Here is a 25,457-nt window from a genome sequence, read left to right on the forward strand (position 1 = left end):
TCAGCTGCAAGTTGAGATGCCACTGAGTTGTGTATGACTCAGCATTGCCCAGTTGTTGTTGTGCTCAGCTCCAATAAGATATTTCCGCAAGCCTGACTTGCCATCAACTCTATGTCAGCCCCACAGTGCACATATTTCCTAACTCAGAGTGAAGGCAGCCATTTTATTGGCTGAACAAAAAAAAGATGCATCATGCTTCAGTCATTAGTTCCTAGTGAATTGCCAGGATAGGGATCAGTCACCACTCATCACTAAGTGGAGGTGACCGATACATTTTAATATCCATGAGGCTTATCAGTATTCATACAAGCGATCTTCAGTATATTTTATTCTAGCTGGGATACCCGGCGTTGCCCGGGTTGAAGACTGGACCCTGAAGTACACCTGCAGCCTTTATTTGTTTACATTGTCCTCGCCTATAATCCCATTCCATTGATCTTGAAAAGAACCCCAGTGTTTTGCTAACATGCATACAAACAGTGGCGTAACTACCGTGGGTGCAAGGGGTGCGGCTGCTATGGTGCCCGAGCTGCGTCTGTGGCCCACCGCTCCCCTTGCACAAAGAGCGGGCTGGGCAGGGCACTATTTTAGTTCTGGGGGGCCGCCATCTGCCTGCAGCTGAACGTTGCATGAATGCCTGGTGGCTGCAGACAGGCAGAGGATGCTGCCGAGCCACTCCATTTGTGTTACACATAAATGGAGCCAGAGGCGGATTAAGGAGGGGGCACAGGGCAGGGGTAGGTGGTAAGTGCCCCGTGCCCTCCCTTTCTCAGATGCCCCCAGCCTTTGATCGCAGCTATAGCGCTGTGATCTGAGGTACTGTAAACTGAAGAGAGGAATTGTGGAGGCGGAGTCCAGTGTTGCCAACTCTGAAATGTAAAATTAGCAACCAATAAGTAAAGAACAAGCCCAAAACAAGCCCAACCCAATCATAAAATCATATCATAAAAAGCCCAATAAAAAAGCCCAATTTATAGGGGTGTCTCTTTGTCCTCATTCTCTACCTGCCTAACTTCCTTTATTCCCCCTTTCACTAACCTACATAGTTTAGTGTGTGCACAGCCTTATTATCTGCCTGTATTGCTTTTCTCCCTCTACACCAGCCTCCATATTTTTACCTCCTCTCTCTTTTCATACCTCATTCCCTTGCCAGTCTTCAGCTGGGTACACACTTGCTGATGTGTGTACCCAGCAAAGCGACGCCCGACCACGCAATATATATCGGCGGTCGATACATACTGCACGATGCGGTGACCAAACGCTTGATATGTCGGGCACCGGCTACATCCACTATGCCAGCTTCAGCACCTGGGTCAATCCATCGGCCCTACAGGCAGGTCGACGGAACAACCCCCAATGGACGATCCATGGGAGTGCGCAGGGTTGTGCATAGTGGGTACACACTGGCCGATGTGGACGATATGTCGGCCCGATCAGCAGGATCGGGTGACATATCATCTAGTCACTATTAGGCTGCCATAGCCGGGGCTGCTACAATTCCAGTGCCTAGATTTGAAGTGCTTAGTTTAAAGTGTCAATAGAACATTTAAGTTAAAGCTGGAGTTATTCAGGAGTTAAACAGGAGGAGAACAGAAGGAGAATTTAACAGATCAGCAATTCCTGCAATTAAGGACTGCTTTTATCTACCACCACACTTCCACCATGACTATGGATTTTGCCTGCACCTGGATCTCCAATGCTGCCCGCATCCCTTCTGCCCTCCACATGCAATCTGCTTATCCACTCCAACTATACCTTACCGAACCACGCAGCAAGATGACCTCTCAAATGGTCCTTGGTTGTGGCCCCCAAATCAGGAGGCTTGGTGCAATTTTGCTGTACTCATTGTTTTTTTTTCCTCTTAAGTTTAGACTAACCTTTCCATAGATGTTAGATTACTGTGACCCTTGTATCCAGCCCATCCGTGTCACCCATATTTGTCTGCCCCCTCCCCTTTAGAATGTAAGCTCTCACGAGCAGGGCTCTCTTCCCTCATGTGCTTCTCCTTCACTTAATTATACTCTAATTTACAACAGCACCCAACCCTTGGTTACAGGTTATCTTATCTAAGTGTTATGCAGCAATGTATAAATCATGTATCTGTCCTGCATTGTATGTACTGTTAATATCTGTTTTCTTGCGTGCTTATTTGTTTATGTACTGTGTAAGGTGCTGCGGAACCCTTGTGGTGCCATATAAATAAGGATAATAATAATAATAGTGTGTACCCGCCTTTCCTTTACCTGACTCCCCATTCTTCTCACCCCTCTTTATTACCTCCTTCATTCCTGTCACATGTCTAATTCTATTATCCCTTCACTATAAAGCCTCAGTAATTTTAACTCGCCCCCATATACCTGCCTCATTTCCATCAGCTATTTTACCTCTCCCTCTTGCCTGCCCCCTCCTGCTTGTAAGCGGACTTGGCAACTATGGGGTCGCGGCTACACAGCACTGTGTGAAGCCAGGAGCAGCATAGATGGGAGAGAGCATGGAGGAGCTGCAGCTAGTCAAGTCACAGTGGCAGTTTAATGTAAATGGGAGGGAGGACACTAATGTCTCTATGTACAGTATATATGTGACAAGTGTGACTGTATGTGTGAGACTATGTGATGACTGTATGCATGTATTTGCAGTGGCATAACTACTGCCCCCGCAGCTCCCGGTGGCTTGGGGGCGTGGAGGCTTGTGGGGCGATGTGGCTGCAGATTCCATGCGGACTAGTCGTCCGCATGAAATCTGCAGAGAACAGCCCTCCAAAAATGGTCGCCGCCTAGAAGGAGACATATTCTAGAGGTCCTACTGGACCTCTAGCATCTGTTAGTCACCCAGGCAGGGCGGTAGTGTGGACGGCACTACTCTACTAGCAACAAACACACAGCCGCCGGCACCGGCAGCTGTGTGTTTGTTTTAGCAGCCGATGAGAGTCTGTCAGACTCTCATCGGCTGCTGCGCCCACGGCGGAAGCCGAGCTTCTGGCTCCTGCAGTGAGTGATGGGAGAGACTCCCATCATGCAGAGCGGGCCGGCCCTGGAGGATGCTGCAGGGAGGAGCATGTCGGAGCGGGGATCAAGGTAAACAGAGTTCTCTTTTCTTTGTGTGTGTGTGTGTGTGTGTCTGGCCGGGGGGGGGCACTGCTGGGGGGACTACCACTAAGGGCACTGCTGGGGGGGAGGACGGAGTACTACTAAGAGCACTGGGGGAGGGGGGGACTACTACCACTAAGGGCACTGCCGGGGGAGAGGGGGGACTACTACCACTAAGGGCACTGCTGGGGGGGAGGGGGGACTACTACTAAGGGCACTGGGGAGGACTATTACTACTAAGGGCAGTGCTGGGGGGGAGGACTACTACTATGGGCAGTGCTGGGGGGGAGGACTACTACTAAGGGCACTGCTGGGAGGACTACTACTAGGGGCAATGCTGTTTAATGGGCATTATGGTGTGTGGAATAATGTGTAAGGGGCATTACGGTGTGCGGCATAATGAGTAATGGGCATTACTACAAGGAGGAAAAATACTGTAAACTGTCTAGGGGGGGTGGGGGCACATTTTTAACTTTTTCACTGGGAGCCAAATTGTGTATTAATGGCCCTGTAATGATTTTACCAAAATGCCATGGGGGGGGATTGGGAACGTCAGAAACAATTTTGGCAGGGGGGAGCCACTGTGTATTTGTATATGTGTGTGACTATGTGTATGTATATGTGTGTGATAGTTTTGTATGAATAAGTGTGACTGTATATACGTATGTGTATGTGTGTGACAGTATGTATGTGTATAAGTATGTTACTGCATATGTGTGTGACAGTATGTACATGTGGCTATGTGTACAACAGTACGTATGTAAATGTATGTGACTATATATGTATGTGTATATGTGTGGCTATGTGTACTACAGTACGTATGTAAATGTATATGTGTGTGCCTGCATATGTGTGGCTATGTGCAAAACAGTACATACCCCCCAACCATCATGACTGAGGTGTGACAGTCCTGTTTTTTGGGTGCTGTCACACCTGTAGGCTGGAGGACAGGTAGGGAGGGCAGCCTAGCCTATAGTGAAGTGATGTGCATGCCCCAAGTGTGAAATGAAATGGGGACGTGCTATGTGGCCATGCCCCATTTTCATTAATGTGCCCAAGGCTTGCACACAAGGACTTGATCCCCGTGTCCCAAATGTTGCCCTCTAGGGCCCCCCCAGCCTTAAGTGCCCCGGGCCCCCAAAAACTTAATCCAGCTCTGATTGGAGCAACTGATCACCATCTTCCGGCAGCAGCATGTACATGATGATTCCGTCCGGCCGTGCTGATAGGTTGCTGATTGGTGGAAGGATCTTTGCATCCACCAGTCACAGTGGTGGGGATTTCCTCCAATCAGAATGCATGAGGCTGCAGAGACAAACTAGAAAGCAGAGAAGGCTGCTGGTAGGGTACCCTGTTTGGGTCACCTCGCAGGTTAGAATTCAGCAATGTAAATTCTATTGTACTGTGTATGTATGTGTATATATACTGTATTATGGGTGTACACCGGCCACTTTTTGTGTTTTGTTTTTTGTTTTTGGATCTGGATCTTTCTTTGTGTTTTGGATCTGGATTGGTTTTGCCAAAACCACCCTTCCGTGTTTTGGGTTCTGAGTTTTGTGTTTTGGATCTGTATTTTTTTGGGAAAAAAGCATAAAAACAGCTAAAATCACAGAATTTGTGGGTTTTTCTGTTCCTATGCTATTATTAACCTCAATAACATTAACTTCCACTCATTTCCAGTCTATTCTGAACACCTCACACCTCACAATATTGTTTTTAGGCCAAAAGGTTGCACCGAGGTAGCTGGATGACTATGCTAAGCGCCAGGGTCTGCCACACGACTGTGGCTAAAATGATTGGTTCGTTTGGGCCCCCACAAATCAAGCTGGCAATTAATCTGTCCCTGCACAAACTGGCTCTACGGAGACAAGATGTCATCCTCATTCTCCTCATCCACCGATTCCTCACCCTCTTAAGTGTTGTGTACATCCTCATCCTCACAGAGTATTAATTCGTCCAGGCTGGAATCCACCACCACAGGTCCCTCTGTACTTTCTGGAGGCTGGTCTCCCTGGAAGAATTGATAATTCATTTTGATGAACATCATCTTCTCCACATTTTGTGAAAGCTGCCTCTTACGCCTTTCACTGACAAGGTTCCCGGCTGCACTAAAAACTCTTTCGGAGTACACACTGGAGGGGGGGCAACTTAGGTAAAATAGAGCCAGTTTGTACAGGGGCCTCCAAATTGCCTCTTTTTCCTGCCAGTACAGGTACGGACTGTCTGACATGCCTACTTGGATGCTGTCACCGATGTAATCCTCCACCATCCTGTCAATGGTGACAGTATTATATGCAGTGACAGTAGACATGTCAGAAATTGTTGGCAGGTCCTTCAGTCCTGACCAGATGTCCAAACCGGCCCTTGACTTATGACACAGGTGCACGCTTGGCGCTGCTACTTTGTTGATGCACGTGCGGCTAAGATGCACACAAACAGAAAAATATATATTTTTTATTTTTTTGTACACTTTGGGGCTTACAACACCCTTCAACAGATCAGCCGGCCCTTGACTTATGACACAGGTGCACGCTTGACACTGCTACTTTGTTGATGCACGTGCAACTAAGGCGCACACAAGTCACAAACACAGAAAAATAAATAGTTTTATTTTTTGTGCACTTTGGGGGTTACACCACCCTTTAACAGACGAGCCAGCCGGCCCTTTACTTATGACAAAGGCGCACGCTTGGCGCTGCTACTTTGTTGATGCACGTGTGGCTACTGTGCACACAATTCACAAACACAGAAAAAAAAAATATATTTTGTTTGTAGTTCACTTTGGGGGTTACAGCACCCTTTAACGGACAAGCTAGCCGGCCCTTGATTTATGACACAGGTGCACGCTTGGCGCTACTTTGTTGATGCATGTGCGGCTACAGCGCACAGAATTCACAAACAGAAAAAAATATATATATATTTTGTTTAGAGTTCACTTTGGGGGTTACAGCACCCTTTAACGGACAAGCTAGCCGGCCCTTGATTTATGACACAGGTGCACGCTTGGCGCTACTTTGTTGATGCACGTGCAGCTACAGCGCACAGAATTTACACACACAGAAAAAAATATATACATATTTTGTTTGGAGTTCACTTTGGGGGTTACAGCACCCTTTAACGGACAAGCCAGCCGGCCCTTGATTTATGACACAGGCGCATTCTTGGCGCTACTTTGTTGATGCACGTGCGGCTACAGCGCACACAATTCACAAACACAGAAAAAACTATTTTTTTTATTTGTTTGGAGTGCACTTTGGGGGTTACACAACCCTTTAACAGACGAGCCAGCCGGCCCTTGACTTATGACACAGGCGCATGCTTGGCGCTACTTTGTTGATGCACGTTCGGCTACTGCGCACACAATTCACAAACACAGAATATTTTGTATTGGAGTGCACTTTGGGGGTTACAGCACCCTTTAACGGACAAGCCAGCCGGCCCTTGATTTATGACACAGGCGCACGCTTGAAACTACTTTGTTGATGCACGTGCGGCTACTGCGCACACAATTCACAAACACAGAACTTTGGGGGAGCACCCCTGATGGACAGATCAGCCCCTGGACAACACTACAGCACCCCTTTAGGACTACAGCCTTTATGGGACACTGCACAACACAGTCCAGCCAGCCCCTATAGACTTTTGAGTGGACACAGCCCCTATGGACAACTGACTGAACAACACAGCCCAGCCAGCCCCTATGACAGCAGCACAACACAGCCCAGCCAGCCCCTATGGACAACAGCAGCACAACACAGTCCAGTCAGCCCCTATGGACTGAGTGGACACAGCCCCTATGGACAACAGCAGCACAACACGGCCCAGCCAGGCCCTAGCTCCCACCCTCCCTCTTCACTGTCCACAGCCGGAGTGAGAAATGGCGCCGACGCGGGGACCTTTTATAGAATACAAAACCTGCGAGATCCGCAAGGCGGGATGATGACCTTTTTGCCTCGATTTCAGTTCCGAGTCAGGCGGAAAAACCCGAGCCGGACTCGGTTCCCGACTCGGAACGGGGAGGCTCGGGGTGGTTCGGATTTCAGAAATCCGAACCCGCTCATCCCTATACTATATATGTATATATATATATATTTGGACTACCTATATATATATATATATATATATATATAGATATATATAAGTAAATAAATAAGTTATGGCTGCTCCACTATAATTTTCTGTCACTTTTTCTCTTTGGGAGAAAACCTGGGGCCACTCACTTGGGTTTGCCCCCCAGCCTGTAAGTTGCCAGCCAGCCCCTGTACATGGTGTTCCACATTACACAGGTAATGCATCTGTGGCACGATAAGTGTTAACATGGTGAAAGTTTTTTTTTTTTATTTCCATGAAGTTGGTGACCTATGGACTTATCCTTCAATTTAATGCCCAATTAATTAACAAAGCTCAAATTAACTAAATCCCCTTAAAATGAATTTACTTCCTAAGTAATTCTCCTATATATTAGCTGTTGAAGTTATTGAGGTATATGAATATTTGCAAATGTCTCATGAAGTCCTCTGACCCATGCAGCAGCTAAAGGATATACTGCCGAAACAGTGGGATAGGGAATGATAGGAAGGAATGCAGAATAAAACCCATTAGAGGTTGCGGACAAACAAATACAGGGCAATAAAGGCAACCACTATACATATAACTGCATAATAATTAAGTCTTATGGATCAATAAACTTTCTTAAAAACTTCTCCAGAGCATCATATTAAGCCCACTATGACCTACATTTTATTTGTCCACACCAGGCAGAGGAGTGACCTAGCCTATAGGAGTAGCAAGGGTTGCAATGCACAACCTTGTTGAAACTGAAATACAACTTTCTTTATTGAACTCTGCTACATCACATGTCATTTAAGTATTTTAGCTGAGACTGAGCTGTCAGGACCCGTATGGGAAGTTCTTCAGGTGAGGACAAAAGCCAGGGGGGTTAGGGTGGCTAGGGAACAAGCAGGTGAGTGACAGTGCTAGGTCTCCCTATTGTGGCTAAACCCAGGTTTGGCTAGACCTGCCCAGAGGCGCGGAGTTTAACTCACTTGGTGGTCTTCACCAGTGACCCCTCCAGATGGGATATGGGTTTCGCTACACCAAGTGAGCAGGTTGCGGCCCTCTGGACAGGTACCTGGGAGTGGCAGGAAGACCCAAAACTATATTAGCACGGATTAACACTAGGAACCCTAGAGATGAGTCTACTAGCAGACACTAGAATCAGGATAGTCGCTGTAGATAATCCGGAGGCAGACTTGCACTGGTAAAGACAGAGATTGTAGACACAGTGATGTACTGGGAGTTGATAGCGATCCGATCGCAGACTTGCACTGAGAAAAGTAGACACAGGAATACAGTGAGAATTGAAAGGGATCCTAATCGCAGAGTTGCACTGAGAAATTAGACACAGGAATACAATGAGAATGAGTAGTGATCCAATCCAGAGTTGCACTGAGAAATGAAGACACAGGAATACACTGAGAATGAGTAGTGATCCAATCCAGAGTTGCACTGTGAAGTATAGACACAGGAATACACTGAGAGTTGATAGGGATCCTAATCACAGAGTTGCACTGAGAAATGTAGACACAGGAATACCATACTTACCTACCCTCCCGATTCGGCCAGGAACCTCCCGAAAATCGGGTGCCGCTCCCAGCCCCCTGGAAAGGTAGGCAAGTCTCCCAGCCCCAGCGACCCACCTGCGCAAACCCCGGCAGCGGGGGGGCGATGACGCAATTCGCGCTGAATCTCGTCATTGTAGCCCCGCCCCCTGCATCACAATGCCATTAATATTGGAATTGTGAAGAGGGGGCGGGGCTATGATGACACAATCGCGCTGTCACGCCCTATGCCCCGCCCCAATGGTGTGTAATCCTCCTAACCACACCCCCTTTTCCCCTGCGACATGCCCCCTTTTTGCCGTGAGACTCCCCCCTGTGGTTGACCGACAGCTCCCTCCCGGAAGGAGGGAGGTAAATGTCGGCAACCTTTAGGAATACACTAATAATTGGTAGGGATCCTAATCGCAGAGTTGCACTGAGAAATGTAGACACAGGAATACACTGAGAATGGGTAGGGATGCAGTTGCAAGGTTGCACTGAAAAATGTAAGGAGAAGTAAATACAGGAATGTAGCTTGACAGCTAAATTGGTAATAAGCTTGAAGGCTGACACATGTAACACAGAGAGTCAGCCTGAGAGCTAAGCAGCACACTAAAAGACAACACAGGAACTGTTACATGAAACACTGGAGTTCTGTGAGAGAGCTAAAGTAACACGCTAAGAATTTGCATGGGAGCTAATATAAGTAACACTGGAGGTCAGTGTGAGGGCTGAAACAACACACTAAAGATACTTTGTGGAAAACACCGGAGAGCATAACAATAATTAGAACAGTGAAGTTGAGCAGCAGTTTCCTGTTCCTGGAGTCAGACTTAAATAACCTTAGGTAGCTTGTTATTGGATCAGAGGATCAGCTGAGTGACCGCAGGACTACCATTGGGAGAGACTAGTCAGGTGATATGGACCAACATGGCCTTGCCCATGCCCGGCACCCTGGGAACCAGGACGCACGCACGGAAGCCCTAGCAGACCCCGGGGAGAATACTCAGTCACCACTCACCTCCACTCCCAGTGACTAAATACCTAAGCCCAAGAACACTGGCATGGAGGCGAGTAGCGGCCGATCCCAGGCCGCATCCTGACATGAGCATTTTGGAATAGTGATAGAAAGGGGATACAGGCTCTAGAACGGGTGTGGTATCAAAGATAGACAGTAAAAAGGTTGACAGTATCTAGAAAGACATCAGATGTTAGACAGTCAATAGGTCGACAGGATCAAAAGGGCGATACAAAAAAATGGTCGACGTTTTTTTTAACCCTAATATTCACCCTAACCCTCCCCTTGGTGCCTAACGCTCCCTCCTGGTGCCTAACCCTGTCGGGGTAGGTACCTGACCCAACCGTCCCTTCTAGTGCCTAACCCTAACCCTCCGGTAAGTGCCTAACCCTAACCGTCCCTCCTAGTGCCTAACCCTAACCATTGGGATAAGTGCCGTACCCTAACCCTTCGGTTAGTGCCTAACCCTAAAAAAACAACAACAAAAGTGTCAACCATTTTTGTGTCGACAATTTTTGTGTTGTCATTTTGACTCTGTCGACCATTTGTACCGGGCGACTTTTCATGTCGACCTCTAGTGTATCTACATTTTGTCCTTGTCGACCTTTTGTTCCTGTGGACCTATTAACAGTCTAACATCTGGTGTCTACAGAATCTAGACATTGTCAACCTTTTTACTGTCTATCTGTAGTCCGAATACCCTCTGGAACACCCAGGACTTAGGAGGTATGGAATGTCTTCTCCAAAAGAGAGCCATCAACCCGAAAGTAACTCCCTGATGTGTGCTACAAAAATACCGCTACCTGCAGGAACAACCATCTAACTGGTGATTTCTCGCACAAAATTGATTTGTGTTTTGATTCACAATTATTTCTAAAGGGTGATTTGTTTAGCAATCTATTAATTTTTTTGAGAGTGCTAATTATTTTTAAATACAATAATACACTTAAGTTATTAACATTTTTATAGGTATAATAAATATTGATTGGATGCTACAAGTAATTGTCATATAACACAATGGGCCCTATTTATTAACATTATTTTTACTAAAATAAAGTGAAAAAGGGTGTTTTCACACCCTTTTCACATTATTTTAGTTTCACCTGTAGTTATTACAGGGCAATTGGAGTAGAATTAGTAAAATTCTACTCCAACCCCTAGTATCACTTATTTTTAGTAAAGCAGATTGCATTTCCCATAACTGTAATGGGAAATGTGATCCGACCAGAGTTACTAAAAATAAATTGTAAAAAAATACCAGGGGAAGCCCTGTGATAATAATGCCACCTGGAGGTGGCGTTATCCAGGGTCTCCCCCAGTTACCGGGCTCCCACTCTGCTCTAATGGGGAGAGCAGAGGCGGGAGCCGGTACCAGTAATCAGCTATGTGGTCTAAACAGACCGCAAGCTGATTGCTGTTAAAAAAAAAAAAAAAATTGAACATTTTTTTTTCTTTCCTGAATCCAGGGACCGGTGATCGGGCCTCCGGTGATGGCTCCTCTCCGGTCAGCTGGTCTCCCATAGTGCACTGCGGCCCGGTCATCAGGTGATCGGGTCCCAGTGCAGTATGGGAGATCACCTGATCAGGAAGCCCGGAGAAGATCACCGGAGGCCAGGAGGATGCAGGTAAGTGTAATGAAGGGAGGGGGGAGTCGCGGGGGGGAGGGGGGGTCGCGGGGGTCCGCGATTGTGGGGGGCGGGGCTTAGCGTTGGTGGGGGGTAGCAGCGACGGTGGGTCGGCGCATGCGCGGGCTCTTAATCACGGTATTTTTTCCGAAAATACAGCGACTAGAGTGCGGATGGGATCCGCAGGGACAGAGCTTTATCACAAGTTCTGTCCCTGCAAGGGATTTATAGTAAATCCCTGTGATATTGCCTGAATTCGCAATGCGAATTCACTCGGTAATATCACACTACAATCCGCATTCAATATGCGGATTGTAGTAAATAGAGCCCAATATATTTATACAGCATATTTTAAAATTAGCGGGCTTTTAATAGGTATTTAGCAATATACAAATAGTCTTAAAATATAGTACCATGATATTAGCACATTAATCCAGTGTGCTCTTTCACCGTGGCATGGAATCGTGTGTTATTTGAAGAAAGGTGGTTTTCCAAAATACCTAGGATAATTTGCCATTGCTCATAAGTCTAGTTAATTTGTAGTTGTGTGCTGTATTTTCCTGCCACCAACAAGTTTCCAGGATGCACTGGGGAGACCTGCCCTAGTTCAAGACTACAACCAGCAGCCAGTAATATGCAGAACTGCTTTTCTAAATAGTAATGCAAAGCACTTAAAATACATGACACTTCCATAACTAAACATATTAGATTATACCAAATATGAATCTTTAGAATTAAAGGCTCTGCATTACCAAATCATGTTTAAAGTGGTTTACATATTTATTTAGTGAAATTAGTTTTCATTTTACACACCTAGCAAGGCTTCTATGACTTTTTCTAATTTAAACGTAATATTAAAAATTTAGGGTAAATTGTTTCAAATATTCTCAGTTAACCCTTTAGGTATCTTTGTTCTTTAGTCCTGAACTGGGAAGCTGGCAGTGTAAGTGCACGTGTGAACTGAGGGCTTGATTCAGACCCGCTCGCTAGATGAGTATGCAAATTTCGGCAAGGCAAGCGATCGCACGGCAAGGCTTTAGCACGCCCACAATGTCTTAGCGTGTAATCGCTTTGTGTATGCAGATGCCCACCAGCCTGTCTTAAGACGCCCACTTGCGCACGTCATCTCCAGGAAGTGTATGCAATCATCGGTACATCGAGTACCATCAGAAGCGAATGCTGCGCTTGTGGCTGACCATATCCTATCGCAAGCACTACAAGTGATTCAGTGTGAAATACAACCAAGTGACGTGTACAATGACGCTGCCTCTTAATTATGCACACCTCTGAAACGGCGTTAAGACGCTCAGGTACGTCTGAATACGCACCTCCACTCCCCCGTTTCTAGTGGCAAGCCTCTGTTACCACCCACAAACGGCTTCTCCTCTCACTCTTTCAGCCGGGCAGTCTATGCGCAGTGAGCGTATGCTTCCCGATCGCTCGCACTGGTTCGCGCACGTGAATTGCGATGCGTAAGCATACGCAGAATGTAAACAATCGGCTGGCTGCGTGCGAGTGCTTCTTAGAGAGCTGGTCTTAATCAGGCCCTGAGTTCACACATGTCAGCTGCCGGAGGAGGTGGAGGGAACCAATCGGATCCCTCTTCACAACCTGCACTTCCTTCATATAAGGAGTGGGTCTCCGGGAACCAATGCCATCCGAATATGGCATTGGTTCCCACAGTCAAATGTTCTGCAGCCACATCGGTCCCTAATAATGAATGGGCACATCACTTAGAAGATGCCCAAACCAGTGTTTGTTTTGACATGTGTAATGGGCCCCTAAGTGATCATGAATAGGCCCCACAGGGAGAAGAGCATTTGAGAAGTATGCTATATACACTGCTTGGAAATTAAAAAAGTTCCACTGTGCAAAATACCAGTATTATTAAAGGACAGATTGATAATCGGTACACTACTATGCTGCTCCCAATTGCTGAAAGTCACATCGGCTTGCAATTGCTATTCTATACTTTTGATATCACTGCTTAGCCTCTATCCCTATCTTTATTAGTTTGTTATTTTTAGTAATTATCTGTTTACTTTTATTCTCTATTTAGTGTTTGCACTGAAAAAAAAAAGCACATGCGCAGATCCCTAAACATCGGAGGTGTACGCTAACCATCGGGTTAGCGTACATCTCTGAATCAGCCCTTCAGTCATGTTCTATGCCATGGCTGTAACTAGAGGTGTACAACCTGTGCCGTCACACAGGGTGCAGGGCCCTGGAGGTGGCACCGTTGCTCCCCCCACGGCACCTTAATTTGGATTGCAGGGTGCCTGGGACTGCATTCCATTTATTTATTTATTAACAGTTTCTTATATAGCGCAGCATATTTCGTTGCAGAAGAAACATTGATAGCACAAAACTGGGCAGTAACAGACGGACATAAAGGTATGAGGGCCTAGCCAGTAGCGCTACTGAAGAGCTGCCTGGAGCGTCCAATAAACCCGTCCCTAGGAGTGACATCATGATGTCACAGGTTTAGGGGGCGGGACTTGCACAGGGCGCACTGACGCCCTGTTACGGCATACAAGAAGTACCTCCGTTTTGAACCCAGAAACCAATGTCTGTCAAGATTGAAAAGACTCTTCCCAGCCCACACGCACAGGATTTCTTTAAATTCTACAAAGAAACTTATGCAAGATGGTGGCAGTTCCCTACCAAAGAGACAAAAGGGTGTGCTATCTCTAAACAAGATTTCATTGCTCTTTACAAGGAATTGAAAGCACATTCAGACTTAGGTAAGATCATCATAGTACTTAGAATGTATTATAGTGTAGACTGTATTATAGTGTACTTGAACTACCTCCCGATTTGGTCGGTAGCCTCCCGAATATCGGGTGTCGCTCCCGACCCCCCGGAAAGGCAGGCAAGCCTCCCGGCTGCCGCCTATCCCCCTGGACTACTAGTAAAAAACCCCGCAGGGGGGGCCCAATGACTCGAATCACGTTGAATTGCGTTATCGTGGCTCCGCCCCCTGCTTCACAATGCCTTTTTTCAAGCATTGTGAAGAGGGGGTGGGGCCACGACGACGCGATCGTGCGGTCACGCCCCACCCCCAAAACGGCATCATAGCCCGACCACGCCCACACAGAATGCAGGCATTCAGCTCCCTCCCAGAAGGAGGGAGCTGAATGTCGGCAAGTATGACTACTGTAGGTATTTGAAGGCCCCATAGCAAAAGTTTGTACACTTGCCAACTCTCCCTGATTGCCAGGGAGGCTCCCTGAAATAGTAGCAAACTCCCTGACTCCCTGAAGAGTCTACCAATCTCCCTGATTCCACCTTATCCCCATTATGAAGCTATTATATTAACCCCCCCCCCGAGATATATACATTCAAATGGCATCATTAGTATCATTTCCCTGCATTGGTTATAAGGCACAATGATCCCTATGGCTACATGCATTTTCTGAAAGTATCAGCCTGTTTTCATCAACAAGTAGATCTTACTAACTGCTTTGGGGCTCACTTACATTTGGATGTAAATCAATTTTATGACACGCCCCTCAGATGTAGCAGTACACGCCCACTTTAACACGTACTCATAGATGTTGCTTTCACAATCTCCCTGAATCACTTTTTCAAAAGTAGTCAAGTATGCTCCTATGTACCACCAAATGGTAAAAAATGTACAGGGTGGTCCATAAGTGTGGAAAGAGACAACCTTATAAAAAGGAAATTAGTAAAAAAAAATATTAATCCAGTATCAACACATGATTTTTCTTTTTTCTTATGAGATTATGCATCTGTTTGATCGGTCACATGACTACCTTCCCAATTAAAAAATTAGAGTTGCATCCAAGATGGCCGACTTCAAAATGGGCGCAATACTGGTGACATGCTCTATAAAGTGTTCCCCAACTCCTATATCATATGTTTAGACACTGGATTAATATTTCCTTACTCATTTCCTTTTTATAAGGATGTTTCCCCACTTATGGACCACCCTGTATATAACATATGTAACTTGACAAGGAAGATGCCCCCCCTCCCAGCTCTGGGCCCCATAGCACCTTGCACCTATGGTAGTTACACTCATGCTTAAATCTAAAAGATGGAATAATGAAGATGATAAAGAGAGAGTAGACACCATCATAAATTACTGTATATATCAGAACAACTAGATAGTGAAAACAGGCCCATGAGTTGGAGGCAATGTGGAGGGCTTTATAAGGGAGGGCTAGAAGTGTGTACTGTGGGCCTGATTCAGAGCCGGACGCTATTTGCGCTCGCTCGTTCAGAAAAAAGGGGTGGCTATTCAAATGAACCGTTCGCTCTTTGCGGTCTGTTCACACCTCTAGTTCTGAACGAGCGAACAAAATTTGCGGTCGTTTTTTTAAAACTACACCCCCTGGCCGCTCGCATCCTACGTCATGTCCGCTATTTATTAGATTAATCGAGTACATCGACCAGCATATGAACTGCTCGCTATTCTTGTGGTTGCTTTTTCCTACCGCAATCTTGCGAGCAGTTCTCACTATAAAATAACCCAGTGACGTGGTCAATGCCTATTGTATTAATTATGCACATCCATAAAACGCCCGTTTTGACCTTTAAGCACGCCTGCGTTCGGATCTCCACTCCCCGTTTTCAAGCACCTTCCCCTGTTACCACCCACATACGCCTCCTCCTGTCACTCAAAATAGCAGGCATTCGCTATTTAGCGAACAAACGATTTTTGGCCGCACTGACTGGTTCGCGCATACGTATTACGATCCGTACACATGCGCAGTTGTGCAAACATCGTTCGGAACGAACGAGCGGCCGCTTACGAGCGGCTCTGAATCAAGCTCTGTATTCTGACAGGGAGACAGTGGAGAGCTTTGCAGAGAGCGATAGTGGAAGAGGAATGGTGGGAGAGGAAGATTAGTCATGTATCAGCGTTCAGGACAGACTACAGAGGGAACAAACGGGTGACAGACAGGCCAGAGATGTGGTACTGTATACAAACTTGTTGTATTTTTTATTTACGACCAATGTGTCTTTTAACTATATCATCCACAGTGTATACACATGGAGAATACTCCCCAATTAGACCAAGCTCTGAGCAATAAAATCTGTGTGCCACAGAACACAAACAAAATCATTTGGACCCTATAATGTTTATACCACAGCACTTAGAGCCCGATTTTACCGAATGTTAATTAAGAAGGCTGATAAAGCTGAGAGTCACACAAGCAAATTCTATGACAAGTAAATGATTTATTATTTATTACCAGTTATTTATATAGAATCATCATATTATACAAATGTATATAAAAATATTATTTAATTATTCACAAGTTCCTGCACCATTGGGGATTACAGTCTAAATTATCTTCTATAAAAACATATATACACACTATGGCTATTTCTGTCAGTCACCAATTAATACACTGGTAAGTTTTTGGACTGTGGAAAGAGCCCCTGGAGGAAAACCATGAAAATACAGGAATTTAGAACATGCAAACTCCAGCCATATAGCCCTGTTTGGAATCAAACCCACTGCCCCAGCGCTAGGAGGCAGCTATGCTAACCATTGTGCCACGTTGGTTAAACTTGATAAGCTACTGGACAGTATATTAAACCCAAAGCAAAGGGCTTGTTTTAGCAAAGCCACTGTACGCGAGTGCACAAATGGACAAATGTGGAGTAAGCTGGGCGATATTCTGGAATCCTTTGCTTCCAACTAAGAAGGTACTTCAACCAACACATCAGTGGCGTCACTGGGGTTGGTGCCATCCAGTACACCTACTCATACTTGCCCCCCTCAGCTGTGGTATACATGCGCGTGGAAGGCACTCACAAAAAAGGCGTGGCCTCCTGTCCACAAAGAAACACCCCCAGATGTATGACATTTGGGGGCATGAGCTCTTGTCCTGCCACTGTTCTCATCATGCTGGGAGCCTGCCCAGTGATCCTGGAGATGCTGGGCATCCCCAAGCCTCTCCGGACACAGTGTGGATGGCGTGTGCATGTCATCCATCACCACTATCATTGCTGCTTGGTGACATCATTCAAGGGTGTGACAACAAAATAGCAGAGCAGCTCTGCTATTTTGGTGTCACCCCCCTTGGATGGTGTCACCTGGTTCGGCCTGCACCCCCCCTAGTGATGCCACTGCAACACAGGCATAACTACTGTTGTGGCAATCCACTGCTGTAATGACCTTAACAATTAGAGAAAAACTTATTAAATACAGTATGTTGCAGTACAGCAGGGCTACCATCAGAAATTGATGGGCCCGGGACCTGACAAAATAGGCAGGGGCCCCAAACCCCCTGTGTTTCTGCTACTCCGGCCCTGCAGTTTCTCTAGCCATCCCCATTTTGTCTCCTCAGCCAGCAGCACCTTCTGTCTCCCCAGCCAGCGCACCCTTCTGTCTCTCCAGCCAGTATTCCCTTGCTGCCTCTCCAGCCAGCACCCCCTTTCTGTCTCCCCAGCCAGCACCCTCTTCTATCTCCCCAGCCTCCATCCCCTTCTATGCCCAAAGCCAGCACCCCCTTCTGTCTCCCCAGCCAGCAACCCTTTTATGTTACCAACCAGCCCTCCTTTTATGTCACCAGCCAGCCCTCCTTTTATGTCACCAGCCAGTCTCCCTTTTATGTCACCAGCCAGCCCTCCTTTTATGTCACCAGCCAGCCCTCCTTTTATGTCACCAGCCAGCCCCCCTTTTATGTCACCAGCCAGCCCTCCTTTTATGTCACCAGCCAGCCCTCCTTTTATGTCACCAGCCAGCCCTCCTTTTATGTCACCAGCCAGCCCCCCTTTTATGTCACCAGCCAGCTCCCCTTCTATGTCACCAGCCAGCCCTCCTTTTATGTAACCAGCCAGCCCTTCTTTTATGTCACCAGACAGCCCTCTTTTTATGTCACCAGCCAGACCCCCTTCTATGTCACCAGCCAGCCCCCCTTTTGTCATCAGCCAGCCCCCCTATTAGGTCACTAGCCAGCCCCTTTTATGTCACCAGCCAGCCCCCCTTTTGCCACCAGCCAGCCCCCCTTTTATGTCACCAGCCAGCACTCCTTTTATGTCACCAGCCAGCCCCCTATTATGTCACCAGCCAGCCCCTTTTATGTCACCAGCCAGCCCCCCTTTTATGTCACCAGCCAGCTCCTGCCTGTGTGTCTCCACCCAGTCCCAGCATCAATCACTTACCTTATACTGCCTTCTGGCTGGCAGCTGCTCCTCTTCATCTCACGGGTACAGTTGCGGCTCCTCTCAGCAGCGCGGCGTGACCATGACGTCACGTGCGCCGCATTGAAAAAAATACTTTATTGCCCTATCAAGCCCCTGTCACCGGGCATCTAGAATTGGCCCGGCACGGGGAAGCTAGCAGCTGTGGGCCTGGCAAGCAACCGAGGGGAGCTCCAGGAACTGTCTCGAACTCCCCATGGCCTTGGGTTGAAGGAGCCAGGGGCGGCACGGGACTCCATGACCGGTAGTCACCCACTGATGGCAGCCCTGCAGTACAGTACTATTGTTATTCGATTCTTTATTATTTAAAGCTCGGATATGGTTAGAAGATAAGACATTTGTGCTATAAAATAAGTTACAGTAAGAAAGAAATAATGCCTTAAAAACCAGAGCTAGCTCGAGTTTGAGCTTGTCTTTTAATATATCATGTTATGTAGGTGTCATATAATTGTAACATGGAAAAATGTATACAATTGGTTTTTAGTGTACGAAGATATATGACTGCTTTCACTCTACAATATAACTCACTTCAGGGCCCTGTTATCACAAAAATGACAGTAGGTCACAGGCTCAGGGACTCATAACCCATAACAATGTAAGTGCAAGATGACTTACTTTTTCTCCCTGTGTGTTCTTCTGAGACTGATTGCTAGGAAGTGGAATTGTATATAATTAAATATAACTGTACTGTAATTTGAAACAGTAATAATAAATATAGAACATTTGTAACAGCAACTGTTATGTTCCCGAATTGTGTTATTTAGAACAACAGATTATATGTGAGATCAAACATGAATAATGTGGAAACCTCCCAAACACCAGGAAATAAAACATTGACTATAACATTAAAACTAATGATGGTATTCTTAACAATATATATATATATATATATATATATATATATATATATATAATCCTGTAGAATGATGGGTGGCACTCCAGGTATAAGTAGTTTAAAAAGTAAATTTTATTGCATGTTACAAAATATACCAATGTTTCAGGACAGATTACGTCTTTTTTTATCTGTCCTGAAACGTTGGTATATTTTGTAACATGCGATAAAAGAAACTTTTAGATTTACTAAGAACTGGAGTTCCGCCCATCATTCTACAGGACTGCATGTCTATTACAGAGTAGGGCACCCGGGCACTGTTAAAAGGATTACAATAGAGTTCTGGTCCTATTGGAACTATTATATATATTATATTTATGCCCCAGGTTCCTAGCTTCTGTCTGGTAGACAGTTGATGATCAGCCTTAACTGCTAGACCATCTGTGAGAGGCTAATAAAATGAATGTCAATATTTCTAGTCAGTGTCTCACTACCTGGGGAGCAGGCTGACAGACCTGTTGAGAGACACTGCTATGGTTTTATGAAAGTTCTGAATTTAAATGCTCGTTTGTGTGAGTTTTACTGTACATTAGGTCCTCCCACCCTTAGAGAGGGATACTTCTGTTTAATTCGAGGCAGACAGACTAGGTTTTATTTTTTATGATTTTTTATTTTACTACACAAATAAAACTAGCTGCTGATACTTGTATCAAGGCCCTGGACTGGTTTGATACGACACTCTTTAACCTGATCTTGCAACTATATATATATATATATATATATATATATATTAATATGTATGTATAATACACCCACACACAGTATATGCATAGGTTTTTAGTCAAGCATGATGAAGTTCATGAATATCTAGTTTTGCTGTAATGTTTTAACCTATGTTTACTACAGCAGTTTACTATTGCTTTGTCTTTCTCCACACTACACCTGACAATTCCTTCTGCTCAGACCTGAAAAGACATACGTGTTAAGTGCAATGCTGCGGGCTGACTTTGGGGCTAATTGGATAGCCCAGGGTATTCAATTAACCCATGGTAAATTGCCGCAGCTAATTGAATTCACCCTTGAATGTATCCATAATAAATAACATTTGATGAAAAAATTTGCTTGGACTATGAGGCACCTGATTTTAATATAAGGGGTTATTGGTGCTTCTGGATATCTCTATATCCTCTTGATAAACTACCGCAAGGAACACCTTGGATAAAATAAACCTCTTGATGAACGGTCATATCTGTTTTTAGGTGAGTCTGATTGTTAAAGGGAGTAATATAAGTGTGTTGCAGTCATTGTTATAAGATTGATGTCCACAGTAGTCAGAGATATAAAAGAAGTCTTTCAGTTCTATTATAGGTGAGTGTGGAGTGGAGAGTGTGAAGAGTTTACCAGTTGATTGGCATGTCATAATCTTGTTAGTTTGTCTCCCTATTATTTGAGAGAAAAAAAAAGAGGACCGATCCCTTATGACCAATAGGGGTATAGAAGAGACGAGTGTTTCTATTCTTGACTGCGCTTGTGGACCACTCCTTGTTTTATTGTGTGTTAAGAAAGGTCTAGTGCACCCAGGGGCGCCGAGAGGGGGGGGGAGCGGGTACAGATTACCCGGGCCCGGGCCTGCTGAGGGGCCCGGCGGGGGCCCAGGTCCGGCACCGCCCCCCCCCCCCTCACAGCAGCCCAGCACACGCTGCAAATCTTTTTTTTTTGTTTTCCTTTCGGGAAGGGGGCGTGGCCACGCCTCCCCTATTAGGTCACGCCCCCTATTACCGGGGCCCGTCACGGCTCTTGGCGGGCCTGAGTGCACCTGAGTGTTGGACTGAACAGCCGTCAAGCAGCGCAAGTTACTCTGTTCTTTGTTTGGTTTGAGACAGTGACAAGCGGTTTGCTAGTACTGGAGATAGTCATCAACATTATCCACTATCCACAGCCAGATTAAGACTTCAGGGGGCCGGGGCACTTAAAACAGGTGTTGTCAGCACCGCTACTTTTCGTCACCCGGCCCGCCCCCTCGTCTTGTGTACAATGGCGGATTACACAAATATTTCCATAGACACTTTGCTGCTTTGCAGGTGCTCTGAGCATGTAATGTGCAAATTATACAATCTCCAGCACAGGCTGAAGCTGAAGCTTTGTATTATTTAATTTTCAAAAACAATTCAAAGTATGGCACACAGATAAAGAAAGTGTAAGAATTACATATAGAATAAGATATATAGCATTGTCAACCAATTTTATAAGGGTTCCAGTTAACATGGCGACATTCAGGATGCCAACATGTTTAATATGTTGACAGGTGACAAGTTGACATCCACAATGTTAACATTGTGAATGTCGATAGTAACAATGTTGAAACATGCAATTAGGGTTAGGTTTAAGGTTATAGTTAGGAAACCATTAGGGTTATGCTGCATTTAGCTTTAGGGTTATGCTGCAATTAGGAGTAGGGTTATGCTGCAATTAGGGGTAGGGTTATGCTGCAATTAGGGGTGGGGTTATGCTGCAATTAGGGGTAGGGTTATGCTGCAATTAGGGGTGGGGATAAGCTGCAATTAGGGGTAGGATTATGCTGCAATTAGGGGTAGGGTTATGCTGAAATTAGCGTTAAGCCGCATAGCCACTACATGATTAATGAACGATTGAATGTTAACAAGATTGTTAAATCGTTCATTGTATTGTGCAGTAGACACTGAGCCCACACTGAACCATATATCAATCAGTGGGGACACCCTACCTCATCCCCGAACCTGCACAACCTGACGATATCGTCAGGTTGGACAGCAGGTTCAGGCGATGAGCGATGGCATCAATGACCAGCGGGAGTGTGCATTGCTGCTCGTTGATGGCATATACACTGTACGATATTGTGGACCATGAACGATAACGATATCGCTATTGTTCATTTATATTGTGTAGTGGATACACGGATTTAGGGTTATGAGGCAGTTAGGTGTAGGGTTATGCTGTAATTAGTGTTTGGGTTACGCTGCAATCAGGGGTAGGCTGCAATTAGGGTTAGGCTGCAATTAGTGTTAGGGTTGTGCTGCATTAGGGTTTGTTCTAAGCTCAAATAGTACTGTCGACATTCTGAAAATGTCAACATTATGTCAGTGTCAACATTGCGGCTATCAATATTTTAAACATGTGAACATGCTGAATGTTGACATTTTGAACATGTCGACATTATGTTGTTGACATATTGAATATTGGAATACTGCATGTCAACATATCATACCCAATCCCTTTCTACATACACAGCCTAATAACTGGAAGCTGCTATATTGCCTATAGTGATCTTGTGAGTTGGGGGATATAAATCTGGACCTGCTAGGTGCTTTTCCTGGTGCCTATATTACATGCCTAAGTATGTTTTAGATGGCTGGCATGATAAGAACCTCATCTAGCATTAGTTATGTTGATGATTTGCTCATCCTTGCCACACACCACACATAAAACATTATTTCTGGGTCTTTTATCTTACATTTATGTACATTTATTTGTATAATGAGACAGACATTTTTCTCACATGTGGGTGCAAATAGGAAAATAAATGAAAAACACACAATGAAATTCCCCAAAATAAGAAACTATCCTGCCATAAATACAGGCAGACTTGTGTACCAGAAAGCTTACTGTATCATTTCATGATTATTATCTTTAGTAACAAAATAATCACAATCGTGTAAATTCACAACTGAGGGTTTTATCTGCATCCTGCTGCTTCTAACCACTATGCCCAGCACTTAATGATTCCAGCTCACATCTGTTATAAAATGTGCTATACTATTCCCAAAGCTACATATAACAAGCTACCACCCTAATAATAAGAACAGGCAAATGTACTTTCTGCTATAATGCAATATTTAAAACAAAATAAGTTACTGACACTTTACTGTAACCTGATTTATATAAACAGATAAAACACATGAGGTCAGTCAAATGCTATCTGCCAAAATTTGCAACACAAATGCAAACAAACTATTCTTAATGAAATAATATTAGCGATCTATGACAAGGTTTTTAATTTTTTTAACAGTGAACGTACTTTACAAAGTCCCGTATTTTTAAGAACTGCAGAATAGGACCTTTTCATATAAGAAATATAAGATTTATTTTTATGATATTAGTTTTAAGCCCATATAAATGCAATATTTTACTCCTAATAAATTCAATGTTAAACTATCCATACAGCATTTACAGAATATATACTGTATACTGGATGTGGCAGGCCATTGCCCATTTTATTCTCTTGGAAAGCTTTAGGAACACTACTGTACATCACCTATTAGCACCTGCTGTTAAGAACCAGTTGAGAACCAGATGACCCTTGTATCAGACATTACAATGATCATGGAAATGTAAAAGCAAATACTGAGGTAGTGCTATAACTAATCATATTACAGTATTACAGTGAAAAGTGTAATAGTGATTGTGGAAATAGCACAAATAAACACTGGGAAAACAGTCTGATAAACACCATAAACTAAAAATAGGATAAATTAAACCTGCATGCTCTTTTTCCTACAGAAGTCTAAATTTCAATATTACACAAAACATTGTTTTAAAAGATATTGCAAGTTTACATTGCACAAACACATGTGTATCTGGCTTTATCAGAGCACAGTGATCTACAATTACTATCACATGCAGCAGTGTTTCTGAATATTTATATTGATGTACCTGTTCTGCAACACTTGGGAGGGAATCCCTGATCCTGATTCCACATACCCTTGTCTGACAAGAGTGTGTGTTTATAGTGTCAGTGTAGTAATTAGCAGGACACCATCACAAAGATGCATTGTCATCTCCAGTCATGTGATGCAGCAACCCTCCATGACCTCACATGAATACAGTACACCATCTAACTGCACTGTCTTCATGTATTAGGGACATTATATACTATATATATATATTTATATATATATATATATATATATATATGCACACACACACACACACCCCTGTGCCATTGTTTCCAAAGACACTCCCTTGAAAACTAACAGCAATATCCCACATTAAAAAAGATGATGGGCATATGTATCAAAGCATGAAGTGAGATAAAATTGTGAGATATATATCACCAACCAATCAGCTTCTAACATACATTTTGCAGGCTGTGTTTAAGAAATTATAGTTTGGAGCTGATTGGTTGGTGATATATACTTCACAATTTTATCTCACATCAAGCTTTGATACATATGCCCCAAAATACGTAGTATCAAAATGAGAATTAACAAAAAGTATTTTCAAGTGACCATTTATTGTGTGTTTCCCACATGTTTTTCAATTAGGTTCATATGTGTAAAGAAAAAAAGTATCATTACAGGGTAATAAATCTGTACCATATGCATCACATACATGTAGGTCTGCATTGGAATATTTCGTGCAGATTGCACATATTTGCACAGCCTTTGATAAATTGCCCAAATCAATCACAAAGGTATGCCGTATGTTACTCACCCAGGTTGACAAAGCTCATGACCATGTCAGCATCAGAGAGGAAGGCACTGTCCTGTGCGCTGGCCAGGGGGCTGCTGAGGAGACCCTTCACCTGCTGGCTGTGAGGAGTAGTCCTGTGTGACCAGCCTTTGCTATCCATTCCCTGCTCCTGTCCAGACATGGCATTATATAGGTCCAGCATAAAGAGGGGAGCAGAGTTCAGTTTCCCAGGCTGGTACAGCTGTGCAAGGGTGAGTCCATGCATTGGCCTCGGTCTGTGGGGCAATCCCAGGACTGAGAGGATCTCCTTCTGCATCTCCCTCTTCTCGTGGCTCTTCAGGCGCCGGTACAAGAAGCCACTGTCCATGCTGGCTCTTCTGCTACTTTCCACCAGTGTCCCCTGTGCCAGAGACAGCAGCAGGGAGCAGAAGAGCCAGAGTGACCAGTATGAAGGTGAGGCTGACCTCTGCATGCTCAGACAACACGTGTAGCCAGATACTGTCCCCACCTTATCTAACTATTGCTGCTGGTGCTCAATGCACAGAGTCACTGCTGGAGCTTTCATCTCACTCCTTCTGAATGATGAGCTGTACTAGCAGATGTACCGTATGCTGCGCAGGGAGAGGAGCACCTGTCTCTCTGCTCACATCTACCTGTACTCTCTGC

The 25,457-nt window shown here is 44.9% G+C and overlaps 1 protein-coding gene across 1 annotated transcript in view; it reads right to left on the reverse strand.

Moving 5' to 3' along the window:
• BMP6 (bone morphogenetic protein 6) overlaps positions 1-25,457 on the reverse strand; it is a 438,277-nt gene extending 412,820 nt beyond the window's left edge. The window contains exon 1 of the mRNA XM_088471775.1: positions 24,813-25,457. Within this exon, the coding sequence (XP_088327901.1) occupies positions 24,813-25,263 (451 nt within the window). The 5' untranslated portion in view covers positions 25,264-25,457. The remainder of the gene's footprint in view (positions 1-24,812) is intronic.

The sequence above is a fragment of the Taudactylus pleione genome, unplaced genomic scaffold (genome assembly GCF_031769625.1).
Source record: "Taudactylus pleione unplaced genomic scaffold, aTauple2 ptg000116l, whole genome shotgun sequence".
Classification (NCBI taxonomy): domain Eukaryota; kingdom Metazoa; phylum Chordata; class Amphibia; order Anura; family Myobatrachidae; genus Taudactylus; species Taudactylus pleione.